We start from the raw sequence: 26,207 nt of genomic DNA on the forward strand, positions 1-26,207 counted from the left end.
AGGTGGGCAGGCACACGGACTGGACACACACGTGCAGACTGGCAGGCACACGCACACACTCACACCCCAGAGCCGGCAGAAGAAGCTGAGGGCCCCCGCAAATCCACCAGGTTGGGCACTTTATTTCCTAGGCTTTCCCATCAGACAACTGGAGCCTCCACACCTGGGTCCAGTAAACTCAAACGTGGAGGGTGAGGAGGGCTGCACTCACTGAAGGTGGGGGCAGCACGGATTGGGCAAAGGGAGCGGGCACAGAAAGATACTTCTGCCTAAGCAGGGGGCACACACTCTTCCCACTTCATATAAGCCAACTCCCTGGGCACAGATGCACCCCAGCACTCTGCCGGGCAATCCTGAGGCTGAGCCTTGGGAAGGAGGATGGGAAATCCCCCAGAGGGGGGCAGAGAGTGCTTCAGGTCTACACCAGGCTTCTGGGCTCCTTCCAGGGAACTTTCAGGGTATTAACCAGCTCAAGGGCTCCAGGCCTGGCTGGCGGACTGGGGCCCGAGCTTCCTGGCAGCCCCCCTTCCCCGTGGGCCTTGTGAAAACACCCCCAATTAAGGCCCTCCCCACTATCTCCATCAGCGCCTACTCAGGAGAGCTGGGCTGAGCAGGAGTGACTCGGACCCACTTCCATGGGTTTCCCGTCCCCTTGCCAGACAGATCAGGCCCCCAGCTGTCTGCCCAGCTCAAGGGGGAGGACTGAAGAAGAAGGGAGGCAGGGGCCCCCCGACTGGGCATGGTCCACACTCTTCCCTCATTCAAAGGGACTGACCGAATTCTGGGTCACCGCCCAGTGGTGTATAAGCTGGGGCACATCAGGCTTTGGGACAGGAAGGGGACAGGGAAGATGCAGGCCTGGGGCTGGGAGGTACAGGGGAGCCCAGGCAGGCAGTAGGCAGCATCCTTCTGTCCAGGCTTTCAATTTCTGGCAGCGATGACCACGGACAGTGCCACACCCCCAAGAGCGACAGCAGTTGCCCCAAAGAGCCATTTCCATGGAATGGACTGTAGAGAAAACAGCAAAGGAAAAGGACAATGTTTAGGTGCTGCTCATCCACTCTGGACCCTGGGCCAAGAGGTGAGGGGCAGGTCCTGGCCTGGGCACCTAGCCCAGCCATGTCCCTCTGAGCAGGAGGGAAACAAATCCCTGCATGGCTAGGCCCCAACACACTTCTCCACCAGACTGCCCACCCACTGTCCCCCCCGAGACCTCCTCTGCCATCTTCCATGGGTTTGTTCATTCTCTCCTACTTGGGAGCCTCTCTTCTCCCCTTCTGTCTCTTCAAATTCTTCCCCATCCTTGGGTGCTTAGCTCAAAGCTCTACTCTTCCAGGAAGCCTTTCAGGATTACCTCTGACCACAGGGAGCATTAAGCTCCCCTGGGCTCCTAGGACACTCAGCAATTGCCATTTTGGGACTCATAACGTCTCTGGCTTTTTTCTCTATGTGTATTCCTGCCTCCTCGACTACAGTGGAAGCTCCCTGAAGGTGCCAGAAGAGCACTCTTCTGTTTCTCCCTCTCTTCAGAGTCCAGCCCAGCAGAATGCCAGCCATGCTGGAGGAAGCCCTCGGTACAAGCTGATGGGCAGGGAGGGCGGGACTTCCCTCTGTCCTGGGTCAGACTCTTTCCAGAACGCTTAGGGCAGGTCCTGCCTCCCCTTTAAGCCTTTCCTGTCTACCCCAGGGAAAGAATAAGGGCAAGAAACACTACAAACAGAAAGGAGCTCAGAGATCCCCCACCCAGGGCCAAGAGTCTTTGGTCCCAATTGTGCTACAAACCTCAAAAATGACTTCTGATAGTCCCTTCCCCAATGCAGGCCTCCATTCCTAGCTCTAATTTGAGATGATTACACTAGCTGGTCTCAAAGCTCCCTCTCGTTCTATCCAGCCCTGACATCCTGGGTTCTAGGGGCCCTCCCAGCCCTCACATCCTGGATTTCCCTAATGCTGACATACTAAAGGCTCAAGTCCCAACACCCCAGGACTGTGATGTCAACAGGTGACCTGGCTCTGAGAACTGGCAGAGCTACTGAATTTCAGCCTCTGTAGTCCCATCCCTGGCACTGCATGAGATGGCAGTGTTTGCCAACAGCACAAAGGGGCTCTCCTCACCTTTTGGCAAATCTTAGCCAGACCAGAGGTCTGGACTCCTCCCCCTGACAAATCCCTTACCCATGGGCCCTTGGCAGGACTCTTGGCGGGCACTCCACTGGCACCAGCAGTACCAAGCATCTTCTTGTACATGGCAGTCTCTGTGTGTCTCTGGGCAGCATGCTTTTTCACCAGCTTTGAGAGCTCTGAATGAATAGTCTGCAAGAGGGACACAGGAGAGACAGAGAGAGCCACCCCAAGAAGTGTTGGGAGAGGGAGGCTGATCCCAAAGTTCTTAGAGAAGCAGTAAGGGAGTCCCCTCCATTCAGGCCTCATTCTGCCAGTAAGGGGAAATGGGGTTGTGGGAGCTTTCTAAGAAACAAGTAAAGATGAGCCAAATGTCCTGACGTGGCTCCCTCACACCCAGAAACTTCCTGTTGAGGCCCAAAGTGGGTTGGGGCACCTCCAGATCTTCTGAGCCCCTCCCCTGTCCCCCTTCCCCCCTGCCTCTCCCCAAAATGCTCCAAGACTCACCTTGTTGGAGGGCTCCAATTTGAGGGCAGCTCTCAGGATAGGGATGGCCTCAGCATACTCACCTTGCTGCGCCAGCACCTGGGAGGGCAGGGGGCAGTCCTCAGAGACAGCGCTCTCCCCAAGGCGCCCCCGGCCCCGCCTCCCACAGCCAGAGTCTGTGACTCTCAGGCTCCCCACAGCACCAGCAGGACTGAGCACCCGGAGGCTGGCTGGGGCAGGGCTCACCTTGCCCTTCCGAAAGAGGGCCTTGATGTTGTCTGGCTGGTGGCTGAGTGCCAGGCTGCAGGAGCTCAAGGCCGCGCTGTAGTGGTCCAGCTTGAGCTGGGAGGCAGCCAGGTTGTTCAGGCATTTCACTTTCAACTCCAGCAATTCCGCCTCCTCCTCGGGACTCACATCAACTGGTATGGGGAGCAAAGGAGGATAAGTGGCGGGCCCAGCCCTGGCCAAGGCAGGATGGGCATCGGGGAAGGGGGCGACAGCAGGGCTACTGCAAGGGCTCAATGCCAGGGAGACCCCCAAGGAGACGGGAATTCCCTGAACATGGCGCCCTTGGGGAAGCAGGGACAGACCCCGTGGCACCTTTGGAACTGGCACCGATGGCCTTGAGGGCCAGGTCATAGGAGTTGGCAGCCAGGACGAAGTCAGCCCTCTGGTAATGGGCATTCCCACACTCGCGCTTGTGGTCAGCCAGGCTGATGCGCTCTCGCCCGCTCAGCAGCTCCAAGTCAGGCCCATCCACGGCGTTCTGCAGAGCCACCTCGAGGCGAAGGGTTGAGTTGGGAGGGATGGCAGGACTCCTGTGGGCCCAGGGGTCAGAAACCAGGGACTCTCAGAGGTCAGGTGATCCCACCTCCCCAGTTCCCCAACTGGGGGCAGGGGAGGCACAGCTTCCTGCCCGATCCAAGCAGCGGGTTTGCTTTCCCTCCCTAGGCCTTAGCTTCCTTATCGGGAAAAGGGGAGGACCAGAGCAGGTCATTGGAAGGTCCCCTCCAGCTGGAACTAGGAGGCTTCCTGACCAAGGCAGTGCTTACGGGCACAAAGTCCTTCTCCTTAGGAAGGGTAGGCCACACCAGCGTTCACCGGCCACCCAGGAGAAATGGGGAGAACGCATAAAGGGAGCAGGAAGGGGAGACTTTTGTCAGGAAGGAGGTGAACAGAGGCTCTAATTAATGAGCTGGGAGACTCTGTGCCATTCTGTTGGGGACTTGTCCTAGAGACCTGCAGGACTGTTTCTAAGGAGGTCCCGGTCAGGATGGGAGGGAGAAAGAGTACCCAACAGAGAGGCAGGACATTGGAGAGGTCCTGTATCATTAATGCTCTCTATGAACTGGACACTGTCCTCCTCTGGATTTTAGTTATCCAACCTGCTAAGTAAAATGGTTGGACGAGATGTTGCTTAAGGGCCCTCCCAGCCCTGACTTTCTAGGTTCTAAAGGTCCCCCCCCCCCCCAGTTCTGACAACTCATGTTTGAAACCCCTTTTTAGCTCTTTGATTCCACATGGTCCTGCTCTCTGGGCAACAGCTCCTGCCCCAACCAGGCCAGTGCACAAGCTCCTCTGCTCCATCTTACCTGCCACACGACCCATAGCAGTATTTGGCATCTGCGATGATCAGGGCTGTTTCTCCCACATTCATGAGCTGCACACTCAGATCCAAAGCCTTCAGAAACAAAGTAGGAACCCAGATCCCAGAGAATGAGGAACAAACTGAGCCAGGGAGGGATAACAAGCTTCTCCAGGGCTCCTCTGAGCCATGCACTCCGTTATCTTATTTATTCTCGCCATAATCTGAGGAGAGGCTATTAAAATCCCCACTTTACAGCTAAGGAAATGGAGGCAAACCGAGGGATGGGGACTTGCCCAGAGCCACCCAGCTAGTGAGTGTCTGAGGCCACATGTGCGTGCCCAGTGCTCTCTCCACCAGCTGCCTCTAAGGGATGGTCCCAACCCCCAAAGCCCAGGCTTGGTCTCCACAACCAGGGCCCAAAGGACCATCACTCCTTCCTTTGCTTCACAGCACCTGGAGAAAGTCACAGTCTCCCAGGGTGAAGGTGAGACTTGGCTGCTCTTCCACCTGTGTCCCATCATCCTCAAGCGAGACCTTCAACTGCACGGTCACATCCTGGCCCTTGCTGGGCCGCTCGGCCCCAGGCGGAGCAGCTACCAGAATCTTCTTTCTAAGCAGTCCATTACCTATGAGGGAGAAAAAGGGCAAGGAGACATCCCAGGGGTGAGTAGGAAGGCCTTCTCAGTTTTCAATTCATTATGTTTATTTGGTCTTCTCCAAATGTCAGGAGCCCCCCAAAACAAAACAAACAAAAACACCCCAAAATGTCAAGAGCCTATAGGATGAATTCACAGAAAGGCAGAATCCCACAGGAGAGCCCACAATCAGGCCCTCATGGATTAAACTCCTACTAGGCACCAGACTCCGAACTGAATGCTGGAGCACTGCTCTAGTATCTGCAGAGCAAGTACAACGCCTTCTTCTGAAGGTCCAAAGGTGAGGCAAAAGGGAGATTCCAGTCTAGAATCACACTTGGAGGAAGGAGATTTCATCTCAAATCTAACCCCAGTTACTGGGCAACTATGGACAAATTCCTTTCTTTCTCTGGGTTCCATTATTTTCATCAATCAAACAGAAGGAGGTCTGAAGGACATTAAATGAGGCAATCCACCAAATACCTTCCAACAACAAGAAAAAGTCCATCTGGAAAATTATTCACATCAACACTAGATATAATGTCCTCCACCAAAAAAAAAAAAAAAAAAAGGAAACAAATTCCATGTGCAATAACAAGATTGGCTGATTAAACTGGCATGTGGATATAATGAAAGAGCATCACCTTATAAAGAAGGCTAAGGAAAATGGGAAAATGGGACTCCGCAGCAGGTTGGATTAGAAAGGACTTCAGTACCCAGCTCTTCAGACTCACCTAAACCAGAATGCCCTTGCCCAGACAGAGTGTGTCCCCCAAGCCTGCCTCTGGCCTCTGACAGAGGGCCCACTGACTCTGAGAGGTTAGCTTTGGTGCTGGAGAAGCGGGAAGTCCATCCTAGACGCTAGGTTTGTCCTGCAGCCTCAACAACCTGACCCCTGGGAGCTCCCATGGTAGCCTGATGACTCCTAAAGAAGCCTACAAGCAACTAAAATTCCAAATTCTCTTAGCTGGATTATCTAACCATGTCTCCGTCTTCACTGGAGGTGGCTTTCTTCTCACAATAACACTTTACATTTACCCTCTTAAATCCCACCTTCCTGCTTTAGCCTAAGGTTGGTGCCTGACTTTGCCCCCAAGGGTATAAACTGTCCCCATGGACAGCATCCCTATCAAATTCTCTGATGAGACCTTTTATCCAAGTCACTGATTAAACAGTTACAGCAGCCTAGGAGTAAGCACAGATCCTTGTAGCCAGGGCTGGCCTGGAACCAGCTCCAGATGGCTTGAGACTTAATTGTGAAATTTTCAGATTGAACATTTACACCTCAGAAGTCAGCAAGCTCTACAAATTAGGGTTTAATTGATTTTTTTTTTAAACAAATTTTATCTCATTTGATTCTCACAACAAACTTTGAGGGTAGGACCTATTTCTTTTTTTGCTTTTTAATTTGGAGTAGGTAGGTAATTAATAAGTGTTGATTGATTTTTCAGAATTCCTTGTATTTGTCATTTTTATAGCAAAAGCATCCTCTACTACATTCACATATACAATGGATGCTGCCGAGTCCCTGGGGACAGTTCATAGCCTCAGAGGCAAAGTCAAGGGCCAGAAGCTCTGGCCAGGAAGGCTGAAGCAAGAAGGTGAGATTTAAGAAGGGTAAATTAAAGTTTTATTGTGAGAAGAAAGTCACATACTTGAGTTGTGCTGCTTCCACAGTAAGTACTTGAATACTTTAGTTATATTTGGCAACTTTGTTTTTCAGTGACTTCCTTGTAGTATATGCCCACAAGGAGGGGCCACAGGACATGAACAATGGCTTATCTTCATCCTAGGCTGTTTTCTAGAATAGGGAGATCAGAACCAGAGCATATTGATTTGCTTATTCCCATCAACCTCTGCCTTTTTAAATTAAAGTCTCTCCTTCCTATCTCCGCCCCCTCTAATCCTATCACAAACATATCAGGTCAAATAAAACAAGCTTCTAACCTGGATAGGTCAGCTCCCATATTCATTTTCTTCTCCCAGGTCTATGTCCCTGTCACCATAACTTTCTGGGGTGGGATTTGTTTTTTCTCATTCTTCCAGTCTATTCCTGACTTCAGACTTAATACTGGGTCTGACAGAGTATATTTCTGGGGGGAATGTCTGGTCTGGTGGGTGTCGGAGTACTGAGGGTCTATGATTCTAGATCATAAGCTTAGGCTCTCAAGCAAAGTCTAATATGATTGGGTTTGGGTCTGCTTGGAGTCCAGTAGACCGTTGATGGATTCAATCACTGTAGGTCCAATGGACTTTGTCTGGGAGTCTTCCCTTGCTATTCTGGTGTAGGTTTCAATGAGGACTGACAGGAAGTGAACCAACAGTTTAACAGATATAGCTATCATTGGAAGCTTCAATATAAATGAATACAATTTAGATTGGCAAAAAATCCCATCTTCAGATTATCTCAGACACCACACTATTTAGAGCAATATTTTTTGCTGTAGTAAAAAACTGAAAATAGATGTTCTTCAACTATTAAATGACAAAACAGACTGAGGTTCAAAGGCAGTGGAATACTACCAGGCAGTAAACATTACAAATCTGAAAAATTCAGAGAAACATGGAAAGACTTATACAAACTGATGTAGAATGAAGTGAACAGAAGAACATCATGATACCAATGTAAATAGAAGCAATAATGAAATCAGATGGAATTTTCTGTAATTATGGTAGTTAAGATGGACTCTGGAGAAGAGTTGGAAAAATACAATCCACTCCATTCCCTGCAAAGGTGTCGAACTATGGGTATAAAACCATCCAAGTGTAGCTGACTCAATCTAAGCTTTGATTTGGCTGAACTGTTTTTTTCTTTTTATTTCAAAATGTTTATTGTACAAATCATGCATACCCTTTGATCTGTGTCTCTACTGGTGTGTCCCAAAGAAATCATAAAAGATGGAAAAGAACCTACACATGCAAAAATGTTTGTAACAGCCTTTTTGGAGTACAAGGAAGTGGAAACTGAGTGGATACCCATTATTTGGAGAATGGATGAATATGTGATGGTATATGAATGTGACGGACTATTTCTGCTTGCTCATTAAGAAATGATGAGCAAGCTGATTTCCGAAAAGCGATTATGTGATGATCAACAGTGATGAACTAGGCTCTTTTCAATGATGAGCAGATCCAAGACAATTCTAATGGACTTGTGATAGAAAGTGCCATCTGCATCTAAAGAGAGAATTATGGAGACTGAATGTGGATCAAAGCATAGCATTTTCACCTTTTTTGGCTGTTGTTTGCTTGCTTATTTTTTCTCTCACTTTCCCCCCTTTTGATCATATTTTTCTTGTGCAAAATGATGAATATGGAAATATGTTTAGGAGTATTGTACATGTTCAACCTATATCAGATTGCTTACTGTCTTGGGGGAGGGGGAGGGAAGAAGAAAGGAAGAAAAATTTGGAGCACAAAGCTTTGCAAAGATGAATGTTGAAAACTATCTTTGCATGTATTTGGAAAAATAAAATATTATTTAAAAAAAGAAAAAAGGGGAAAAATGTCTATTGTAAGAGAAGGCTCATTATATAGGGAAATAGGAAGGAGGGATGTATCTAGAGATTGTCATGATATAAAAAATTTAAAGATTTCAATAAAAACAAAACACTATCAAAAACAATGGACACTGTTTTTTAGTAATGTATGAACAACAGCTCCTTCTGGTTTTTAATAAAAAGAAAAGGCTGAAAGATCTGGCACCACCAGCCCTATCATTCTTTGTTTCTTCTGAGGTGATAAGTCAGCCTTCACCTAGGATGCAGGGCTCAGCAGGATAAGAGTGATCTGTTTTAAACATGTCATTTCTTCTGTGACCCCTCCACAGATCCTGTGGAGATGCTGATGTTTAACAAGGAAACTGTTAACAGCTGCTCTGCTGGGTCTCTCAGATGCCTGGAAGCTGGTGTACTTAGGGGCCTTCTCCTTTACAGTAATTTACTGCTGTTGTTAAACGAAGGTAGTTTCTTGGGATTAGATTAGCTGCTTCCTGGGGACTAGATGCCCTTATATATGACAGCATGGAGCCAAGAACATAATTCATAATAGCCATAAGAGCATAATCTCTTTGGCCAGAGCTGGAATCAGTCTTCCAGCCAGGCAGTGATCACAAAAGCCAGCTACAGTTTGTTCTGTTCTTATCTAGACAAGTGAAGAGAGCATCTTGACCTGTTCTGCTAACTCCATACCAAGACTTAAAATTCAATAACCAGGACTGCATCAATTAAGTTGCCTGCCTATAGCTGGGAAAAAGCTGATCCAGTCAACATGTGATGTGGAGTTATAAGAAATTAGAACATTGTTTGGAAATGTTAGGTCCTCTTTTCTTTTTTTTCTCTTTTTATTTTTTTTAAATTATAGTTTTAGGGGCAGCTAGATGGTGAAGTAGATAGAGCACCAGCCTTGAATTCAGGAAGACCCGAGTTCAAATTTGATCTCAGACACTTAACACTTCCTAGCTGTGTGACCCTGGGCAAGTCACTTAACCCCAGCCTCAGGTAAAATAAATAAACAAATAAACAAATAAATTATAGTTTTATTTAGCAGATATATGCATGGTAATTTTACAGCATTGACAATTGCCAAGCCTTTTGTTCCAATTTTCCCCCTACCCTCCAGATGGCAGGTTGTAGGTCCTCTTTTCCAGGGGAGAACATGAAGGCACCAAGTTGCTGAAGCAGCTGCCTTCTATGCAAACCTAATTCTATGGGGGATGTTACAGATTTCTTTATAAATGGTCACTACCGGCATGCTACTGAATGACGTGGCTTTCTGTTGCCTGCTGCTTTAAATAAGTAGAAAGCATATGACAGTCCCAGATCCAGCATTCTCCTCTCTGACACATACATTGATCTACTTTCTGATCTCAAAAGTTTTAAGAGTCACAATGTCCAACACTAACCAGGCACAGCAGCATGAGGCCAGAGGACACTATGTGAAATCAATCAAGAAGGATGTTCTGATGAGTGTGAACCACTACATAGAATTCCCAATCCCTCTCTTTTTGTCCACCTGCATTTTTTATTTCTTTCACAGGTTAATTGTATATTATTTCAAAGTCCTATCCTTCTTGTGCAGCAAGTATGTATGTATTGTATGTAACATATACATTAACATATTTAATATGTATTAGTCTATCTGCCATCTGGGGGAGGGGGTGGAGGGAAGGAGGGGAAAAGTTGGAACAAAATGTTTTGCAACTGTCAATGCTGAAAAATTACCCATGTGTGTTTTGTATAAAAAAAAACTATAATTTCCCCCCCTCCCCCCCCTCCCCCCACTGGGATTAAGTGACTTGCCCAGGGTCACACAGCTAGGAAATGTTAAGTGTCTGAGATCACATTTGAACTCAGGTCCTCCTGAATTCAAGGCTGGTGCTCTATCCACTGCGCCACCTAGCTGCCCCTGTAAAAAAAAAAAAAAAAAAAAAAGCTATAATAAAAAAAAAAAGAAAGGTGTTCTGAGTCCATTAACAAAATGTGGGAGGAGCAGAGCCAAGATGCTAAGGGCAAGGACTCACCTGAGCTCTCTGCTCTCCCAAATTCCCCTCCAAACTACTTTGAAGTAATCTCTCAAAATTGTGGAGTGGCAGAACAAAAGAGCAACCAGCCCAAGGCAACTTAGAAGATCAGCATGGGGATAAGTGTGGCTTCTGGAGTTCTTGGCCTACAAACAATAGGGGGGTCAGAGGAAGACTAAAGGGGACCCCTGGCTGGCACTAAGTACATGATGCGCTGCTGTACTGCTGGGTCCCAGTCACAACTCCAGAGGGAGCAGGAGCACTAGCACAGCAGAGAGGAGTGAGTCAGGGTGACAAAGAGTTACTCACAGATCAAGAGAGTAATGACCACACTGCTCCTTAGATTACACCATCTTGAAAGAAGCAGAAACTTGCAGATGCCCAGAAAACAGCTTGAGATAGTGCCCCCTCCACCCAGGAGCAGAACACAATTTTAACAAAGTTAAAAATCAAGAAACTGGCTGAAAATATTAGTGAACAACAACAGCAAAAAAAAAACCCAAAAACCATAAAAGACTACTATTGTGAAAGGGAAAAATCAAAACACAATTTCAGAAGAAGACAACAAAATCAAAGTTGCTATATCAAAAATCTCAAAGAAAAATGTCAATTGGTCTCAGACGGCCCCCTCCTAATCTCCCTCCAAAAAATTTCCAGAAGAGTTCAAAAAGATTTTGAAAAAACAGCCAATAACTTTAATAATCTAGTGTTTAACAAACCCAAAGACCCCAGCTTTTGGGATAAGAACTCATTGTTGGACAAAAATTGCTAGGAAAATTAGAAATTAGTATGGCAGACACTAGGCACTGACCCACACTTAACACCATACACCAAGATAAGGTCAAAATGGGTTCATGATCTAGGCATAAAGAATGAGATTATAAATAAATTACAAGAACATAGGATAGTTTATCTCTCAGACCTGTGGAAGAGGAAGGAATTTATGACCAACGAAGAATTAGAGATCATTATTGATCACAAAATAGAAAATTTTGATTATATCAAATTAAAAAGGTTTTGTATAAACAAAACTAATGCAGACAAGATTAGAAGGGAAGCAATAAACTGGGAAAACATTTTTACAGTCAAAGGTTCTGAAAAAGGCCTCATTTCCAAAATATATAGAGAACTGACTCTAATTTATAAGAAATCAAACCATTCTCCAATTGATAAATGATTAGGGGATATAAATAGACAATTTTCAGATGAAGAAATTGAAACTATTTCTAGCCATATGAAAAGATACTCCAAGTCATTATTAATCAGAGAAATGCAAATTAAGACAACTCTGAGATACCACTACACACCTGTCAGATTGGCTAGAATGACAAGGAAAGGTAATGCAGAATGTTGGAGGGGATGTGGGAAAACAGGGACACTGATACATTGTGAATACATCCAGCCATTCTGTAGAATGATTTGGAACTATGCTCAAAAAGTTATCAAACTGTGCCTACCCTACTACTTATATCCCAAAGAGATTTTAAAGAAGGGAAAGGGACCTGTATGTGCAAGAATGTTTGTGGCAGCCCTTTTTGTAATGGCCAGAAACTGGAAAGTGAGTGGATGCCCATCGATTGGAGAATGACTGAATAAATTGTGGTATATGAATGTGATGGAATATTACTGTTCTGTAAGAAATGATCAGCAGAATGATTTCAGAAAGGCCTGGAGAGACTTACATGAACTGATGCTGAGTGAAATGAGCAGGACCAGGAAATCATTGTATACTTCAACAACAATACGGTATGGACTTGGCCGTCTTCAACAATGAGATGACCAAACCAGATCCAATAGAGCAATAATGAACTGAACCAGTTACACCCAGCGAGAGAACTCTGGGAGATGACTATGAACCACTATATAGAATTCCCAATCCCTCTACCTTTGTCCGCCTGTACTTTTGATTTCCTTCACAGGCTAATTGTACATTATTTCAAAGTCCAATTCTTTTTGTACAGCAAAATAACTTTGTTTGGACATGTATACATACATTGTATTTAACTTATACTTTAACATATTTAACATGTATTGGTCAACCTGCCATCTGGGGGAGGTGGTGGGGGGAAGAAGGGGAAAAGTTGGAACAAAAGGTTTGGCAATTGTCAAATGATGTAAAATTACCCATGCATATATCTTGTAAATAAAAAGCTATAATAAAAAATATTTTGAAAAACCAAATAAGAAAAATTAGAAAATGAAATGAGAGAAATGCAAGAAAATCAGGGAGTTAACAGCTTGGTAAGAAAGATAGGAAAAAAAATACTGAAGAAAATAAAATCTTAAAAACAGAATACTCTAAATGGTAAAAGAACAATAATTCATTGAAGAGAACTCTTTAAAAAGCAGAATTGGTCAAATAGAAGCTCACTGAAAAAGGCAATATTATAGCTAAATTCCAGAGCTCCCAGGTGAAGGAAAAAATACTGCAAAGCAGCCAGAAACAATTCAAATATCATGGAGCTACAGTCAGGATCACATAAAATTAAGCAGTTTCTACATTTTAAAAAGATCAGAAAGTTTGGAATATATTCTGAAGGGAAAAGGCAAAGGAGCTAAGACTGCAAGCAAAAATTAACTACTTAGCAAAACTAAATTTAATCTTTCTGAAGAAAAAATGGGCATCCAACAAAATGGAGCACTTTCAAGCATTCCTAATGAAAACACCAGAGATAAAGAGAAAATTTTTATTTTCACACACAAAAGAAGCATAAAAAAGTAAATAGGAAAGTATTTTAATACTTATTTCAATAAGATTTAATTATTTTTATTCCTACATGAAAAGCTGATACTTGTAAGAATTTTGTCATTATTAGGGCAGTTAGAAGGAGTATACATAGACAGATGGCATGGGTGTGAAATAGAATTAAGGAGAAAAGAGGAAAATCAGGGAAAAGGAAGGTAAAATGGGGTAAATTACCTCACATAAAATAAAAGCAAAAGAGCTTTAACAGTAGAGGGGAAAATTGGGGGAGGGAGTGGCAGACATTATTTGAAGCTTACTCTCATTAGAACCTGCTCAAAGAGGGAATAACATGTGAACTCAGCTGGGTATAGAAATCCTACCCTACAGGGAACTAGGAGGAAGGGAGGGGAGAAGGGAGAAGATAAGGGGAGAGAGTTTAGAAGCAAAACAGGGTAAAAGGGGGCAGCTAGGGGGCGCAGTGGATAGAGCACCAGCCTTGAATTCAGGAGGACCCGAGTGCAAATCTTGTCTCAGACACTTAACACTTCCTAGCTGTGTGACCCTGGGCAGGTCACTTAACCCCAGCCTCAGGAAAAATAAATAAATAAATTATATATATATATATATATATATATATATATATATATATATATATATATATATATATATATATATATATATATAAATAAAAAACAGGGTAAAAGGAGAGAGAGAGAAGGATAAACAGAAGGAAATACAAGAAATCATAACTGTGAAAATAATTTTACAGCAAGGTTCTCTGATAAAGGCATCATTTCTCAAAATCAAAGAAAACTGAGTCAAATGTCAAAGCATACAAGTCATTTCCTAATTGATAAAAGGTCATAGGATGTGTACATAGGCAATTTCCAGAAGAAAATAAAGTTATCTATAGTCCTGTGGAAAAAAATGCTCTAAATCACAACTGATTTCAGGAATGCGATTTAAAATAAGCATGCTGCCTTTGTCCTGGTCATCCAGGTTCACGATCTGGGCGCCACTTCAATTTCTCACTCATGCTCAGCCCTCATATGTGGTCTGTTGACAAATCTTGTCATTTACACCTTTACATCTCTAATGGACATATACAACACACACATTTGCATGCACACAATACACACAAATATATACACACAAATACATACACACACACACTCTCCCCCCTTCCCTCCCTCACCCAACCCCACCTGAATACACCTTCTCATCATCTGTCTCCTAGACTGCTGTAATGGCCTGCTTGGGGGTGTCTTCCCCTCCAATCTGTCTTGCCCTCTGCAGAGGTTTCCCCAACGTATGGACCTGATCTGCCATGTTCCCACTCCATAAACTATGGTGGCTCCCTGTTGCCTCCAAGACCGAATACCAAATGCTCCTTTGGGCACTTGAAGCTGGCCCCTTCCCTGCACCCACTGTACGATCAGGGAGTCCCTTCCTTGTCCAGGTGAAAGCCCACGCTAGGACACCCTGCTGACAGTGAAGAACATGGAGGCCGCATAGTTCAGCCAGGGCCTAGGGGGCTAAATTAGCCAGCGCCGCCTCTGCCTGGGCTGGGGAATGTCAGACCAGGTCTGAGCCCGAGACTCTGGCAAGAAGCTGGACTGGAACCTGGTGAGCACCATCAGCAGGAAGGGCTGAGGAAAGAGGACAGACTTCTGCTGCTGGCGCAGATACTGTCTGAGCAGCCATCCTATCCCCAAAAGGAATCCCCACAAGTGCAAATCTGGGAGGACAGGGAGCTCACCACCTCCTGAGGCTGAAGAAGACCTGAATCAGCCTTTTTCAGGCGCCCCTCCTCTCTCTGTTCTCTGCTCCACATGACAACAAGCCTCCTGACCTTCTTTTTTCCTAGCAAACATCTCCACTCCCCTTGCAAGCTCCTCCCTTGACAATGACCTGAACTCAGAGCCTCTGCTGTCTTGGCCACTTTCTTCTGGACACTGGGCAGCTCACCAAAGTCCTTCTTAAAACATGGCTCCCCCTCAGAAAACAAGGCTAGCAAGGCCAAAGGGTGGGGGGGGACTGTCGCTTCCTGAGGCTTTGGAGCTGTCCCTTACCGTGTGGTCCAGGCCTTCTCTGATCTCCCCGGGGTGTGCAGTCTGCAGGCTGCAGCTTCTTCCTCTGTTACCAGGGCTACCCTTCCAAGATGGCCTTGCTCCCCTTCCTCAGGCACAGACCGGGCCATGAGCCTCCTCGACACACAAATGTCCTAACACTCAGCATCGTGCCCGGCACATTTTGTCATTCAGTTGTTTCTGAGCAATTTCTGGCAATCTATGCCTGACTTTGCAACTCCCTCTGAGATTTTCTTGGCAAAGATACTGGAGTGGTTGGCCATTTCCTTCTCTCATTTTACAGATAGGGAAACTGAGGCAAACGGTGAAGTGACTTGTCCAGGGTCACACAGCTAGTAAGTACCTGAAGCTGGATTTGAACACAGGACTTCCTGATTCCAGGCCTGGCTCTCGATTCTGCCACCTAGCTGCCTTCCCTGCACATAGCAGGTGCTTAATAATCCTACCAATAACTAAGTTCTTAATTCCTTTTTCCCCAATGTCTGAAGAAGTGGTATTATCATCATCCTCATCCTCCTCATCATACCTGGATTTAGGGAATGTATTTCAGTCTGTAAAGTGCTTTACATTAATTACCTGAATACAAGTATTTTTGTGGCCAGTATGCACAAAAACTTATACAAAGGTTGTCTCCATGGAGGAAGTATCAACTACTTTAGCCTTTCTGAACAGTGATTTGGAACTCTGCCCAAATTCCCTAAACTCTGCATGCCCTCTGACCCCACTATGCCACTCAGAGGCCTATATTTCAAAGATGATTCAAGAAAAACTTTAGAAAAGGACCTATGTGCACAAAATATTTTTGTATTGCAAACATTTTTTAAAATTTTATTGTGTCATAAGAAATGACAAAAAGAAACTGGGAAGAGTTTTATGAACTGATGCAGTCAATTCAGCAGAATTAGGAAAATAATTTATAGAATAGTATCTTATGATTTCAGAGAAGCCTGTAGAGATGACATGAACTGATGCTAAGTGAAGTGAGTAGAAGCAGGAGAATATTGTAGCAACAAGAAGATTATGTGATGATCAATTCTGATGGATGTGGATCTTTTCAGCAATGAGATGATTCAGGCCAATTTCAATAGATCTGAGAGAGCCATCTGCACTCAGAGAGGATTATGGGGACTGAAAATGGATCACAACATTTTATTTTCACTCTTTTTTTTGTTGCTTACTTGAATTTTATTTTTTCCCTTTTTGATCTGGTTTTTCTTATGTAGAATGATAAATGTGGAAATATGTACAGAACTGTACATGTTTAATATATATTGGATTAATTGTTGTCTGGAGGGGTAGGAGGAAGGAAAAAAATTTGGAACACAAAGTTTTGCAACGGTGAATATTGAAAATTATCTATGCATATGTTTTGAAAATAAAAAGCTTTCATAGTAATAAAAAAGAATAACATTTTAGAGGAAAATTAGTTTGAAATAATAAAGATAACAGCTAGCATCTATATAGCTTATAAAATAGCATAAAAATAAAACACAGGATTTCAAAATAAATCAATTATATTGAAATATAGTCATCAATGCTAAAAAAAAAAAAAAAAAAAGAAAAAGTTTGTAGATCCTATGACCCCAAGTTCAAGGACCGCTATAAGGAATTATTCTTTAAATAAAACTATATTTTGAGTTTTATTTATAATTTTCTATATTTACTATTTACATAGCTCATATATTATACTAGGCACTTTACAATTATTATCTCATTTGATCCCAACAATCTTGGGAAGAAAAGAAAGGACTGAGAACTCTGGTCAAAGCAATGATTAACCATGAATCCTGAGAACTGATGATGGCCCATACTGTCTAGCATCTGCCTATGAGGGGATGGACTCAAAAATGCAGAATGAGATATATATTTTTGGACATGGTCAAGGTGGGAATGTATTTTGCTGGCTTATTCATTGTAAAAATTTAATTTTTTAATTATTGAAATGAAGAAAAAGGCAAGAAGAAGATAATAAATGTGCAACAACAAAAAAAAAGTCATCACCCCTCCCACCCCCAATAAATAAATAAAACAAAACACATACAGATTTCCCCTACTCTTTCCTCTGTGGTCAAAATCTCTGCTTGTGGCACCTGAATTATAGAAGATTCTATCAAACTGAAAAACCTTGAGTAGGTTTTTTTTTTCCCCCATAACCTTTGAGTAGGGTTTCAGCAAGACTCCTAGCCTGAACCAGATTAGAATGAAATTGGGAAATGTTTAACAAAATAAATAAAAATCCAACAAAATGCTAATTTATGGTCTTTTAAGTAGGCAGCCTGCTGAGATTCACTTCTACTTGAGTGACAGCACTACAATAAGCATGAGACCCCTATCTATGAACCAAGGGATAGTAAATCCTGTTAATCTGAACAATCTCAATATACATAAAACCAGAAGACAAAAGGAAGTTGCAGCTAAATGGGAGGAATAGCTAATAAGTTTGCTTTGAAGAGACAAATAAATAGCTATCTCCCTGGATCATTTCATTCTGCAGTGCTCATGATAAGTATTTACAAAAATACTACTATGAGGATAATTACATCTTATATATCAATAGTTGTGTAAAGCACAAAGTAATAAGAGAAATTATGTATAGAACTTGTTAAGGCTATCTTTAAAAAAAACAATGGGTGCCTTAATATTTGTCAACATCAATGCAAAGGTATGCATGGAGAGGCAAAGGAAAAATAAATTGGAAAAACAATGTTCAGGAGTAATAAATAAGCCAAAGGCCTGAAGACTACACAAAAGCCTCATGCTTATCACACAGATTTTTCAGAAATGGTATTGGGGAGCATTAGACATAGAAAAAAAACAAATGATGTCATAAAAAATATAATTCGTTATAAATTATTATTATTAAAAGGCTGGAAACAATGAGTTACTGGTCTGGGATCCATTTCTGAATCAGCTGTCTCAAGAGTCATCTCACTGATTTGTTAAGAGGAAAGATCAAAATCAGTACCAAATCAAGGGAAAAAAAGGGAAAAAAGATGGGAAAACATGGCACACAACTTCAACCTGACCTTTTTAAATAAGTTACTGATGCAAGGAAAAAAGAGAGAAATAGTTAGAATCTACATAGACATAGATTATCACCATTTCTTAAGAAAAAATTTAACCACTGTAAAATGGTTACTACCACAAACAGGAAACTCAAGGATCCTGTGCAGTAAGTTGATCTCTTTGCTAGATAGGCAGATATGTGGGAAAGGGCCACACTGTTTTAAAATGTAAATTTCTTCATAAAAACTTAGAAAGGAGGGTGATACAAAATTATAAGTAGTATATTATTTCATAAGACATGGCAAAGTAGTGGAGGAAAAAAAAAGGTTCAAACAAACTTGACTTGAGAACCATCTGACAGAGATTGTGTCTACATCATTCAAGGATAAAACAGGATAACAGATGAAAAACAGTAAGCCTTTCTAAAACCTACTATCATAATACTCCACAAGCTATGAAGAGGAAATGAGACCAAAAGAACAGCTGGACTAGGCCAAGCACCCAGGGACAAGGTCAGTGCTGGAGGCAACAGGACTCAGAGGACACTAAAGGATCAATCTGCAAAGAGTTAATGATTGAGAGAACTAATGAATGTTTTAGGACGGGGAAATCACAAGGCTTATTTTTACTTTAAAAAGTTTACTCAAAGGGGTGGCTAAATGGCTCAGTAGATAGAGCACCAGTCCTGAAGTCAGGAGGACCTGAGTTCAAATCTGGTCTCAGACACTTCCTAGCTTCGTGACTCTGAGCAAGTCACTTAACCCCAATTGCCTAAGGAAAAAAAAAAAAAAAAAAAAAAGTTTACTCAGGGACCCATCTTCCCAAAGAGAGGAATCATTGATGAAGATATTAAAAGTTAACAGGTTCTCACCAATTGATATTCTACAGCAGACCACATCTTCAATATCACAGAACTGTCTAAAAGGTGTAGAGAACACAAGATTCTCCTGAGTTTATGATTTATTGACAATCAAAAAGAAAAGAGAAGCATGTGTGATCTTATGTACAGAAGACAGGCCTCAGAGTCAAGAAGATGAGAAATCCTAAAGTGGAAACAATGACTGTGGGATCCTGAACAAGTCACTTAGTACCTAAGTGCCCTAAGCAATTTCCCAAGATTATAGGTGGCAGAGCAAATACAAATCTACCTTGAAAGTTCCCAAGTTAATGAAATTGTAGGTCTACCCCAATCCCTGCTCTCACTCCACCCCTACCCTCAAAAAAGTAGAGCAATATAGAAACTGAAAGACTCTCTTCCATCAAGGAGCTTTCTATGAAGAGGTAAAGTCACATATAATTCCTTTAAAGATGTCACAACAGAAAGACCTTTTTCCAATGATCTCTGATTATTAATATCAAAGGAGGCATAAAGCAGAAAGATGTGTATTTGTTAAAGATCCTAAAGTGACTGTTATGGAAGAAAGTCAAAATAGTTTTATTTAAACAGGAATTCCCTATAAATTAGATATTCTTAACCTGAAATCCATGAATTTTTTCTTTTAATATTTTGATGACACATTTCAACATAATTGATTTATTTTGAAATCCTACTGCTTTATTTTTATGCATTGAACAAGCATTATTCTGAGAAGGTTCCACAGGCTTCACCAGATTGACCACCAAAGGGGTCTGTGATTCAAAAAAGGTCCAAAACCTCCCCCAACAATCTCCTGCTTGTGGATGGCAGTTGACTGATAGTCTAGTCAGGGAACTTTGCAAAGTTTCCTAAATGAGATGCAAAAACGTTCAAGTGTTTGGTCTAACAATGTACATAAGAAACATCACATAGGTCGAGACTATTACTCTGAGAGGCAGGAGAAGCCACTGCACAGACAGACTAGGCACGTTGATTAGAATAGATAGAGTGAGCTTCCAATGAAGATGCTCCATGAGCTGGGCACAAAGCTGAGCAGGAGGGGAGGGGAGAGGGGATTTGCTTTAAGAAAGAAACTTCAGTGACCTCAAGCTTTCCCCCCAAACAAAAGCCCACATTAAGTGTCTTTGGCGATTTTGTACAGAATGAAATCTGCAGTTTCCCCTAAGGGCAGCGGAGAAGGGCATGAGGGGTTTGAGTAGGAGGCCACATTTTACCAATAAGGAAATGCCAACCACATACAGGGTAGAGGAAACAGATACATAACCAGGATAGGAGGTGGGCCAGTGGCGAAGGAGGACCACAAGACAAGGGAGGAGACTTGAGCTTCCTCTTTAAGTGACTTCCAGTGGCCTATTTATAGAATATATAGAGAAGAGCAGGTTCAGGTTTCTACCTGAAGCTCTAAGATCTCAGGAGAGAGAGAGATGGCACACAGATCTTGGAGGAGGACGAACAACGAGCTCCCCCCACAACTCTCCCAAACAGATCTGGGAGGCAGGCCATGATGAATTAATCCTTGGCTTGAAAAATCCAAGAAAAAAAATCAGAGCAAGCCATTTTTCCATCCCAGATCAACCCAAGCAGAGACAGGCAGAGGCCTGTGAGGACCCCAGAGATTGGGTTTTCAGCCAGGAAGGGCCTTTAGAGAGCCCAGCAGTTGGGCAGCTCTGCTCCTCATATGTGAGCTCTGGGTCCCAGATTCAGGTTGGCATCCAGGGCTGGCATTTCATGGGGAGGGCTTGTCCAAGGCCATGTACCAGGGAGGAGCAAGTTCAGAAGCAGGCAGCAGCTCTGTGATTTTGACCCCCGGAGGGGAATGAGGACCCAGTTCCAGCCTCCAGCCCACTCTGAAACCGACATCAGAATAGACAGGGCAGGCAACCCAGACCAAAGTCCATTGGACCGACAGTGACTGAGCCCAGCAGCCCTCCGATGGAACTACAAGCAGAGACAAACCCACAGGCTTGCTGCTCAGACCCAAACCCAAGTCAGGAAATTTAGACTACAGGGACAGTGATCAGACTTTGCCCTGGAATACATTATTTTGGAAGCCTTGAAAACTGATGAGTCCTCAGCCTAAGCTGTCCCTGAAATCCTAGAATCACAAACACTCAATATTCCAAGAATGCAGCAGCAGCAGCAAGACCAGACCAGACTTTCCTTCCAGAATTGTGCAGAATTTGGCCCTAACATCAAGTTTGAAGTCAGGAAGCAGGCTGGAAGAAGGAGCAAACAAAAAAGAATCCCACCATAGGTAGCTATCATGATGACAAGGACACTGAAGCATAAATCCAGAAAAGAATGTCTACGAAACATCTATCAGCAAAGCCTCAAAGGAAAATGCAGTTTAAGCACAAATTCAACTAGAATTTCTGGAAAAATAAAAAAAATGAAGCAAGCAAAAAAAAAAAAAAAAATGCTGTAAATCAAATGAGACATGTAGAGAAAAAAGTTGGAAAATAAATGAAAGCTATATTAGAAAGGTAATTAGGAACTTGGCACAAAAAATGCAAAACCTGTCTTTGGCAACAAACTCCCTGAAAATTACAATGGACCAAATGGAAGCTATTTCATGAAAACAACAAGAAATATTAAAACAAAATCGAAAGACTGGGAAAAGAAATAGGAAAAAACCATAAGATATCTCATAGCAAAACCAAGTGACTTCAAAAACTGATCTAAGAAATATGATAATTTAAGAAATAATGAAGTACCTGAAAGCCATGCAAAAAGAACCTAGAAAGAGTTCAAGAAATCATAAAAGAAAACTGTCCAGATCTCTTAGAATCAGAGGAAAAAGTGGGAAGAAAAAGAATCCACCAGTCACCTCCTGAAGGAAAACCAAAAATGAACATTTCTGGAAACATTACAGTCAAAATCTAGAGCTTTCATAATATTGAAAAAAATACTGCAAGCAACCAGAAAGAATTCAAGTACTCAGGAACCAAAACATGACTGCATCACATGGGCTTTAGCAACCACCATGAAAAGAAAGAGATCTTGGTATATAATGCTCCAGAAAACCATGGAAAATGTACCCATAATGACTTCTAAGCATTCCTCATGAAAAGACCACAGCTGTGTAGAAACTCTTAAGTGCAAACACAGGCATCGAGAAACACAAAAAGGTAAATATGAACAAACAATCATATATAACTTTAATAAAAAGAACTACTGACATCCTAATAAGGGATATAAAACATATGTCCTCTTAGAGCCCTACCATCATCTGGGGGCATAGAGGAAGGCTAATTAGACAGAAGGCCTGGGAGTGGTTCTCTTATGATCTGAAACAAAGAATGGAAAGGGAGAGGAAGAGCACATTTGAAGGGAAATGTCAAGGGAAAATGATCTCACATATGATCTAAGTGTGCCAGTGGACATATCTACAAACAAGAAGGTTAGGGGAGCCAGAGACAATTACATCTCACTTTTATCTGAACTGGTTAAAGGAGAGAAACATATATAATACTCATGAAGGGAAGAAGGAAATAAGAAGGGTAATTTAGAAAAGGCATTAGTCCTAAGTAAAACAAGTTAATTAGAAATATGCAAAAATATTTATAGAAGCTCTTTTTTTGCTGTGCAAAAAAATGAAAACCGAGGAGAGGGAAGGGTTCCCATTAATTTATAAAATGCTTATTTGGAACTATGCCCAAAAAGTTGTCAAACTGTACATACCCTTTGATCCAGCAGTGCTGCCATTGGGATTATATCCCAAAGAAATACTAAAGAGCGGAAAGGGACCTGTATGTGCCAAAATGTTTGTGGCAGCCCTCTTTGTAGTGGCCAGAAACTGGAAGATGAATGGATGTCCATCAGTTGGAGAATGGTTGGGTAAATTATGGTATATGAAGGTTATGGAATATTATTGTTCTATAAGAAATGACCAGCAGGAGGAATACAGAGAGGCCTGGAGAGACTTACATCAACTGATGCTGAGTGAAATGAATAGAACCAGAAGATCATTATACACTTCAACAACAATACTGTATGAGGATGTATTCTGATGGAAGTGGAAATCTTCAACATAAAGAAAAACCAACTCACTTCCAGTTGATCAATGATGGACAGAAACAGCTACACCCAGAGAAGGAACACTGGGAGGCGAATGTAAATTGTTAGCACTACTGTCTATCTACCCAGGTTACTTATACCTTCAGAATCCAATACTTAATGTGCAACAAGAAAATGGGATTTACACACATATATTGTATCTAGGTTATATTGTAACACATGTAAAATGTATGGGATTACCTGCCATCGGGGGGAGGGAGTGGAGGGAGGGAGGGGATAATTTGGAAAAATGAATAAAAAAAAAATTATAAAATGCTTGAATAATTCCTGGTATATGAATGTAATAGAATATTACTGGGCTGGAAGAAAAGATGAAGGTTTCAAAGAACCCTGGAAAGATCTTCATGAATTGATGATAAAAAGGGAAATGAGTGGAACTCAATATATATAATGACAACAATGAGGATGAGGTAGTTAAACATTCACCTACATCCCCAACCCAGTGAGAAACAACCAAGCTTGAAAGACTAAGGAATTCTGATCAACAGACCATAGCCAGATTCCAAAGAAGACATGATGGAACTTACTCCTCACATCCAAATAGAGAGGCGAGGGATGCAGAATGACAAATGAGGCACATTTTTTGGACACAGCCAAGGCAGAAATGGGTTCTGCTTGACAACACATGTCAAGGGAAATTTAATTTTCCTTTCTTTTTCAACTGAGATGAAGGCAGATTTTTGCTGATTGAAAAAATATATATTCTTAAAGACATAAAAAAGTATTCAGAAGGAGAGAGAGGCAGGAAGCCCGAATCCCACAAACAGTAGGGTGAGGACTTAAACCCTGTCTTCTCAATTCTAAATCATTATCTATCAAACGCGCACAGAGTGCCAGGGCTGGGGACCAGGGATCTTGAGGACCTGCAAGGGCAGCGGCCCGGCTCCCAGCCTCCCTCATCGAACTAATGCTAAGTGTGGCTATTCCTGACCGTTCCAACTTGTATTTGTGGTGAGCTCTCCCAGGGTAGGGCCCATCTCTCACTCAAGCCAAGGGATAAAGCATCGCGGAGGATGCTCAAAGAGAGGTCTCTAACGTGCTTAAAGCGTTCTGTAAAAGCTATTGTTTTATTACTGTTATTTGCCAGTTTCTACTCTCCTCCTTCAACCCAAGGACCACACAGCTGGCTCCACCAGGAAATACCTCAATTGGTGTCCTCCACATGACATAAACCCTGCGACTAGGGCAGGGAACGTTGCATTTTTGTCTGGGTAATACCCCGGCATACAATAGGCACTTAATAAATGCTAGTTGACAGACTGTCCATCCAAGGAATCCAAGCCCAGACCCAAAGTCCCAAGCCCAGCTCTTACCCAGGATGTCCATCCACTCCTCCTGGAGGGGGCTCGAGGACCCTGCCTCTTCAGACGGGGCCGGCTCAGCGGGCCCCTCGCTTGGAGCGGCCCCCAGGTCCTCCAAGGGAGGCAGCTCACTCAAGTCATCATCGTCTTCCTCCTCTTCCTCTTCTGTTCCATCCAGGACTTCAAAATCCTCCCCGGAATCCAGCTGGGCAGCCCCGGGAGGCGGCGGAGAAACGGGGCTGGGGTCTGCGGGTGCAGCTTTGGACGCCATGCTCCCAGAGGCAGGCTGGAGGGGGGACAGAGAGAGCGCGGGTAGCCCAGGGTCCGGCGGGGAAAGCGAGGCTCAGGGACGCCTCCAGTCCTGCCTCTTCCTGACCTGGCAAGTCCCATCTACCTGCCCGGGCCCAGTTTCACTTGTCCAAACGAGGGCCTGTCCCCAGGCCCCCTGCCGTTTCTGACATCTGACAAGTCCCACATTTCCGGGACGAGACCGGGCTGTGGGGGTGGGGGGCAGAGGGACCCCCGCGCTATGGGGGGTGGGGGAGAGGGGTTGCTCACTGACCCCTGAACCTCCAGCTAGTGTGGGCTAGAGTTCGGGGCCTGAGCTGCGATCCCGGCCCAGCCGCGGTCAGACCACTCAAAAGTGACCTTGGACAAGTCGAGTTGCCTTTGGGCCTCAGTCTCCTCCTCTGTGAAATGGGGGGTTTGGATGAGAGGACTTCCGCGGCCTCTCCCGCTCTAAATCGACGATCCCTATCCAGGAAGAGGGCTCTACCTTCCTCCCCCGCCCCCACCTCCCTCAGGGGCCCCCACAGCCCCCCAGCCCTTGGGACCCTCCCCCACCGTTCACCTAGAGCTAGACAGGCCGGGCTGGCACACCTGCGTCTCTGGAGTAAACCTAAGCCACCCCCTCCGCGCGGCCAAGGTGGGGTCCCAACGGCGGGGCTGGGGGGTCCCCGGCCGCCATCCCGGTCCCCAGGCCGCGACTCCAATCCCCGACCCACTCCGGCCTCAAGCATCTGTCCCGCCCCGGCCTTCCCGTCCACCCGGCTCCCGGGAGTTACCGAGGTCCCAGCCCGGCTCCCCCGGGGACACGTGGCACCAGCTCGGGTCCCCCGGGGTCCTCCGGGCCCCTCTACCCAGCAGCAGCGGCTGCTGCCCGGCCTCGGGAATCAGCTGCCCTAGGCCCGCCTTCCAAGGCGTTTATTTGCTAAGCCGGCCAGGAAGACTTTTCTGATTGGTCGATGCGGATATCGCTCTAGACCCGAGGACCCGCCTCCTTCCTGCTTTGGTTTCCAAGGTTTTTCAAGCTCTTAAAGAGATCGACGCTAAACGCGCGGATACGGAGGTCACGTCCAAGGCCAGGCCCCGGAGGGCGGGGCCAGGACTCTCAGCATTGGGTTGGGAGATCCTGCTATTAAAATTACCGCGAGAGCGTTCACCCCCCCGGAAACCCGCAACCGCCTCCGGTCGGGACTTAATTATTATGCTAATTGATCAGATTCTAGAAAGTGCTGGAGAACGCGTTAATAACAAACTTTGGAGTGTTCGGCCGCAATTCTTCACTGTACCCACCCTTCTCCCCGAGGAGTGGGTAGTTAAACACTCCCCCGCACATCCCCCGCCCCTTGTGAAACTCCTGACCCGTCCGAAGGGGAGCCCGGGGGCCCTACATCGGCGACTTCTGGGTCCTTGGAGGCAAAGCTGCGCCTGATTTTGACAGATTCCTTCTCTGTGCCTTATTTTCCTCGTCTGCAAAACATCCACATGAAATTACATATATTTATATAAAATTTGCATAATATGCAATTTAATTTCT

General features: G+C 44.2%; 1 protein-coding gene across 1 annotated transcript; it reads right to left on the minus strand.

Moving 5' to 3' along the window:
* Positions 1–102: 102 nt before the first annotated feature.
* On the minus strand, positions 103–25,609 carry FKBP8 (FKBP prolyl isomerase 8). Its single transcript, XM_074303410.1, has 9 exons — positions 25,453–25,609; positions 24,401–24,674; positions 4,649–4,821; positions 4,200–4,288; positions 3,208–3,425; positions 2,854–3,026; positions 2,629–2,706; positions 2,176–2,313; positions 103–1,008 (listed from the first exon to the last, which is right to left on the minus strand). Exons 2-9 carry the CDS (start codon positions 24,657–24,659, stop codon positions 922–924), a joined length of 1,215 nt encoding a protein of 404 aa, XP_074159511.1. The 5' UTR covers positions 24,660–24,674; positions 25,453–25,609; the 3' UTR covers positions 103–921.
* Positions 25,610–26,207: the final 598 nt, after the last annotated feature.

Source organism: Sminthopsis crassicaudata, chromosome 1, assembly GCF_048593235.1.
Source record: "Sminthopsis crassicaudata isolate SCR6 chromosome 1, ASM4859323v1, whole genome shotgun sequence".
Taxonomy (NCBI): Eukaryota; Metazoa; Chordata; class Mammalia; order Dasyuromorphia; family Dasyuridae; genus Sminthopsis; species Sminthopsis crassicaudata.

Coding starts and splice junctions, on each gene's coding strand:
- FKBP8 (XM_074303410.1), bottom strand. CDS start 24,659: ATGGCGTCCAAAGCTGCACCCGCAGACCCCAGCCCCGTTTCTCCGCCG. Junction 3,027..3,207: donor CATCGGTGCCAGTTCCAAAG/GTGCCACGGGGT, acceptor TCCCCATACCAG/TTGATGTGAGTCCCGAGGAG. Junction 2,314..2,628: donor AATTGGAGCCCTCCAACAAG/GTGAGTCTTGGA, acceptor TCCCTCTTGCAG/ACTATTCATTCAGAGCTCTC.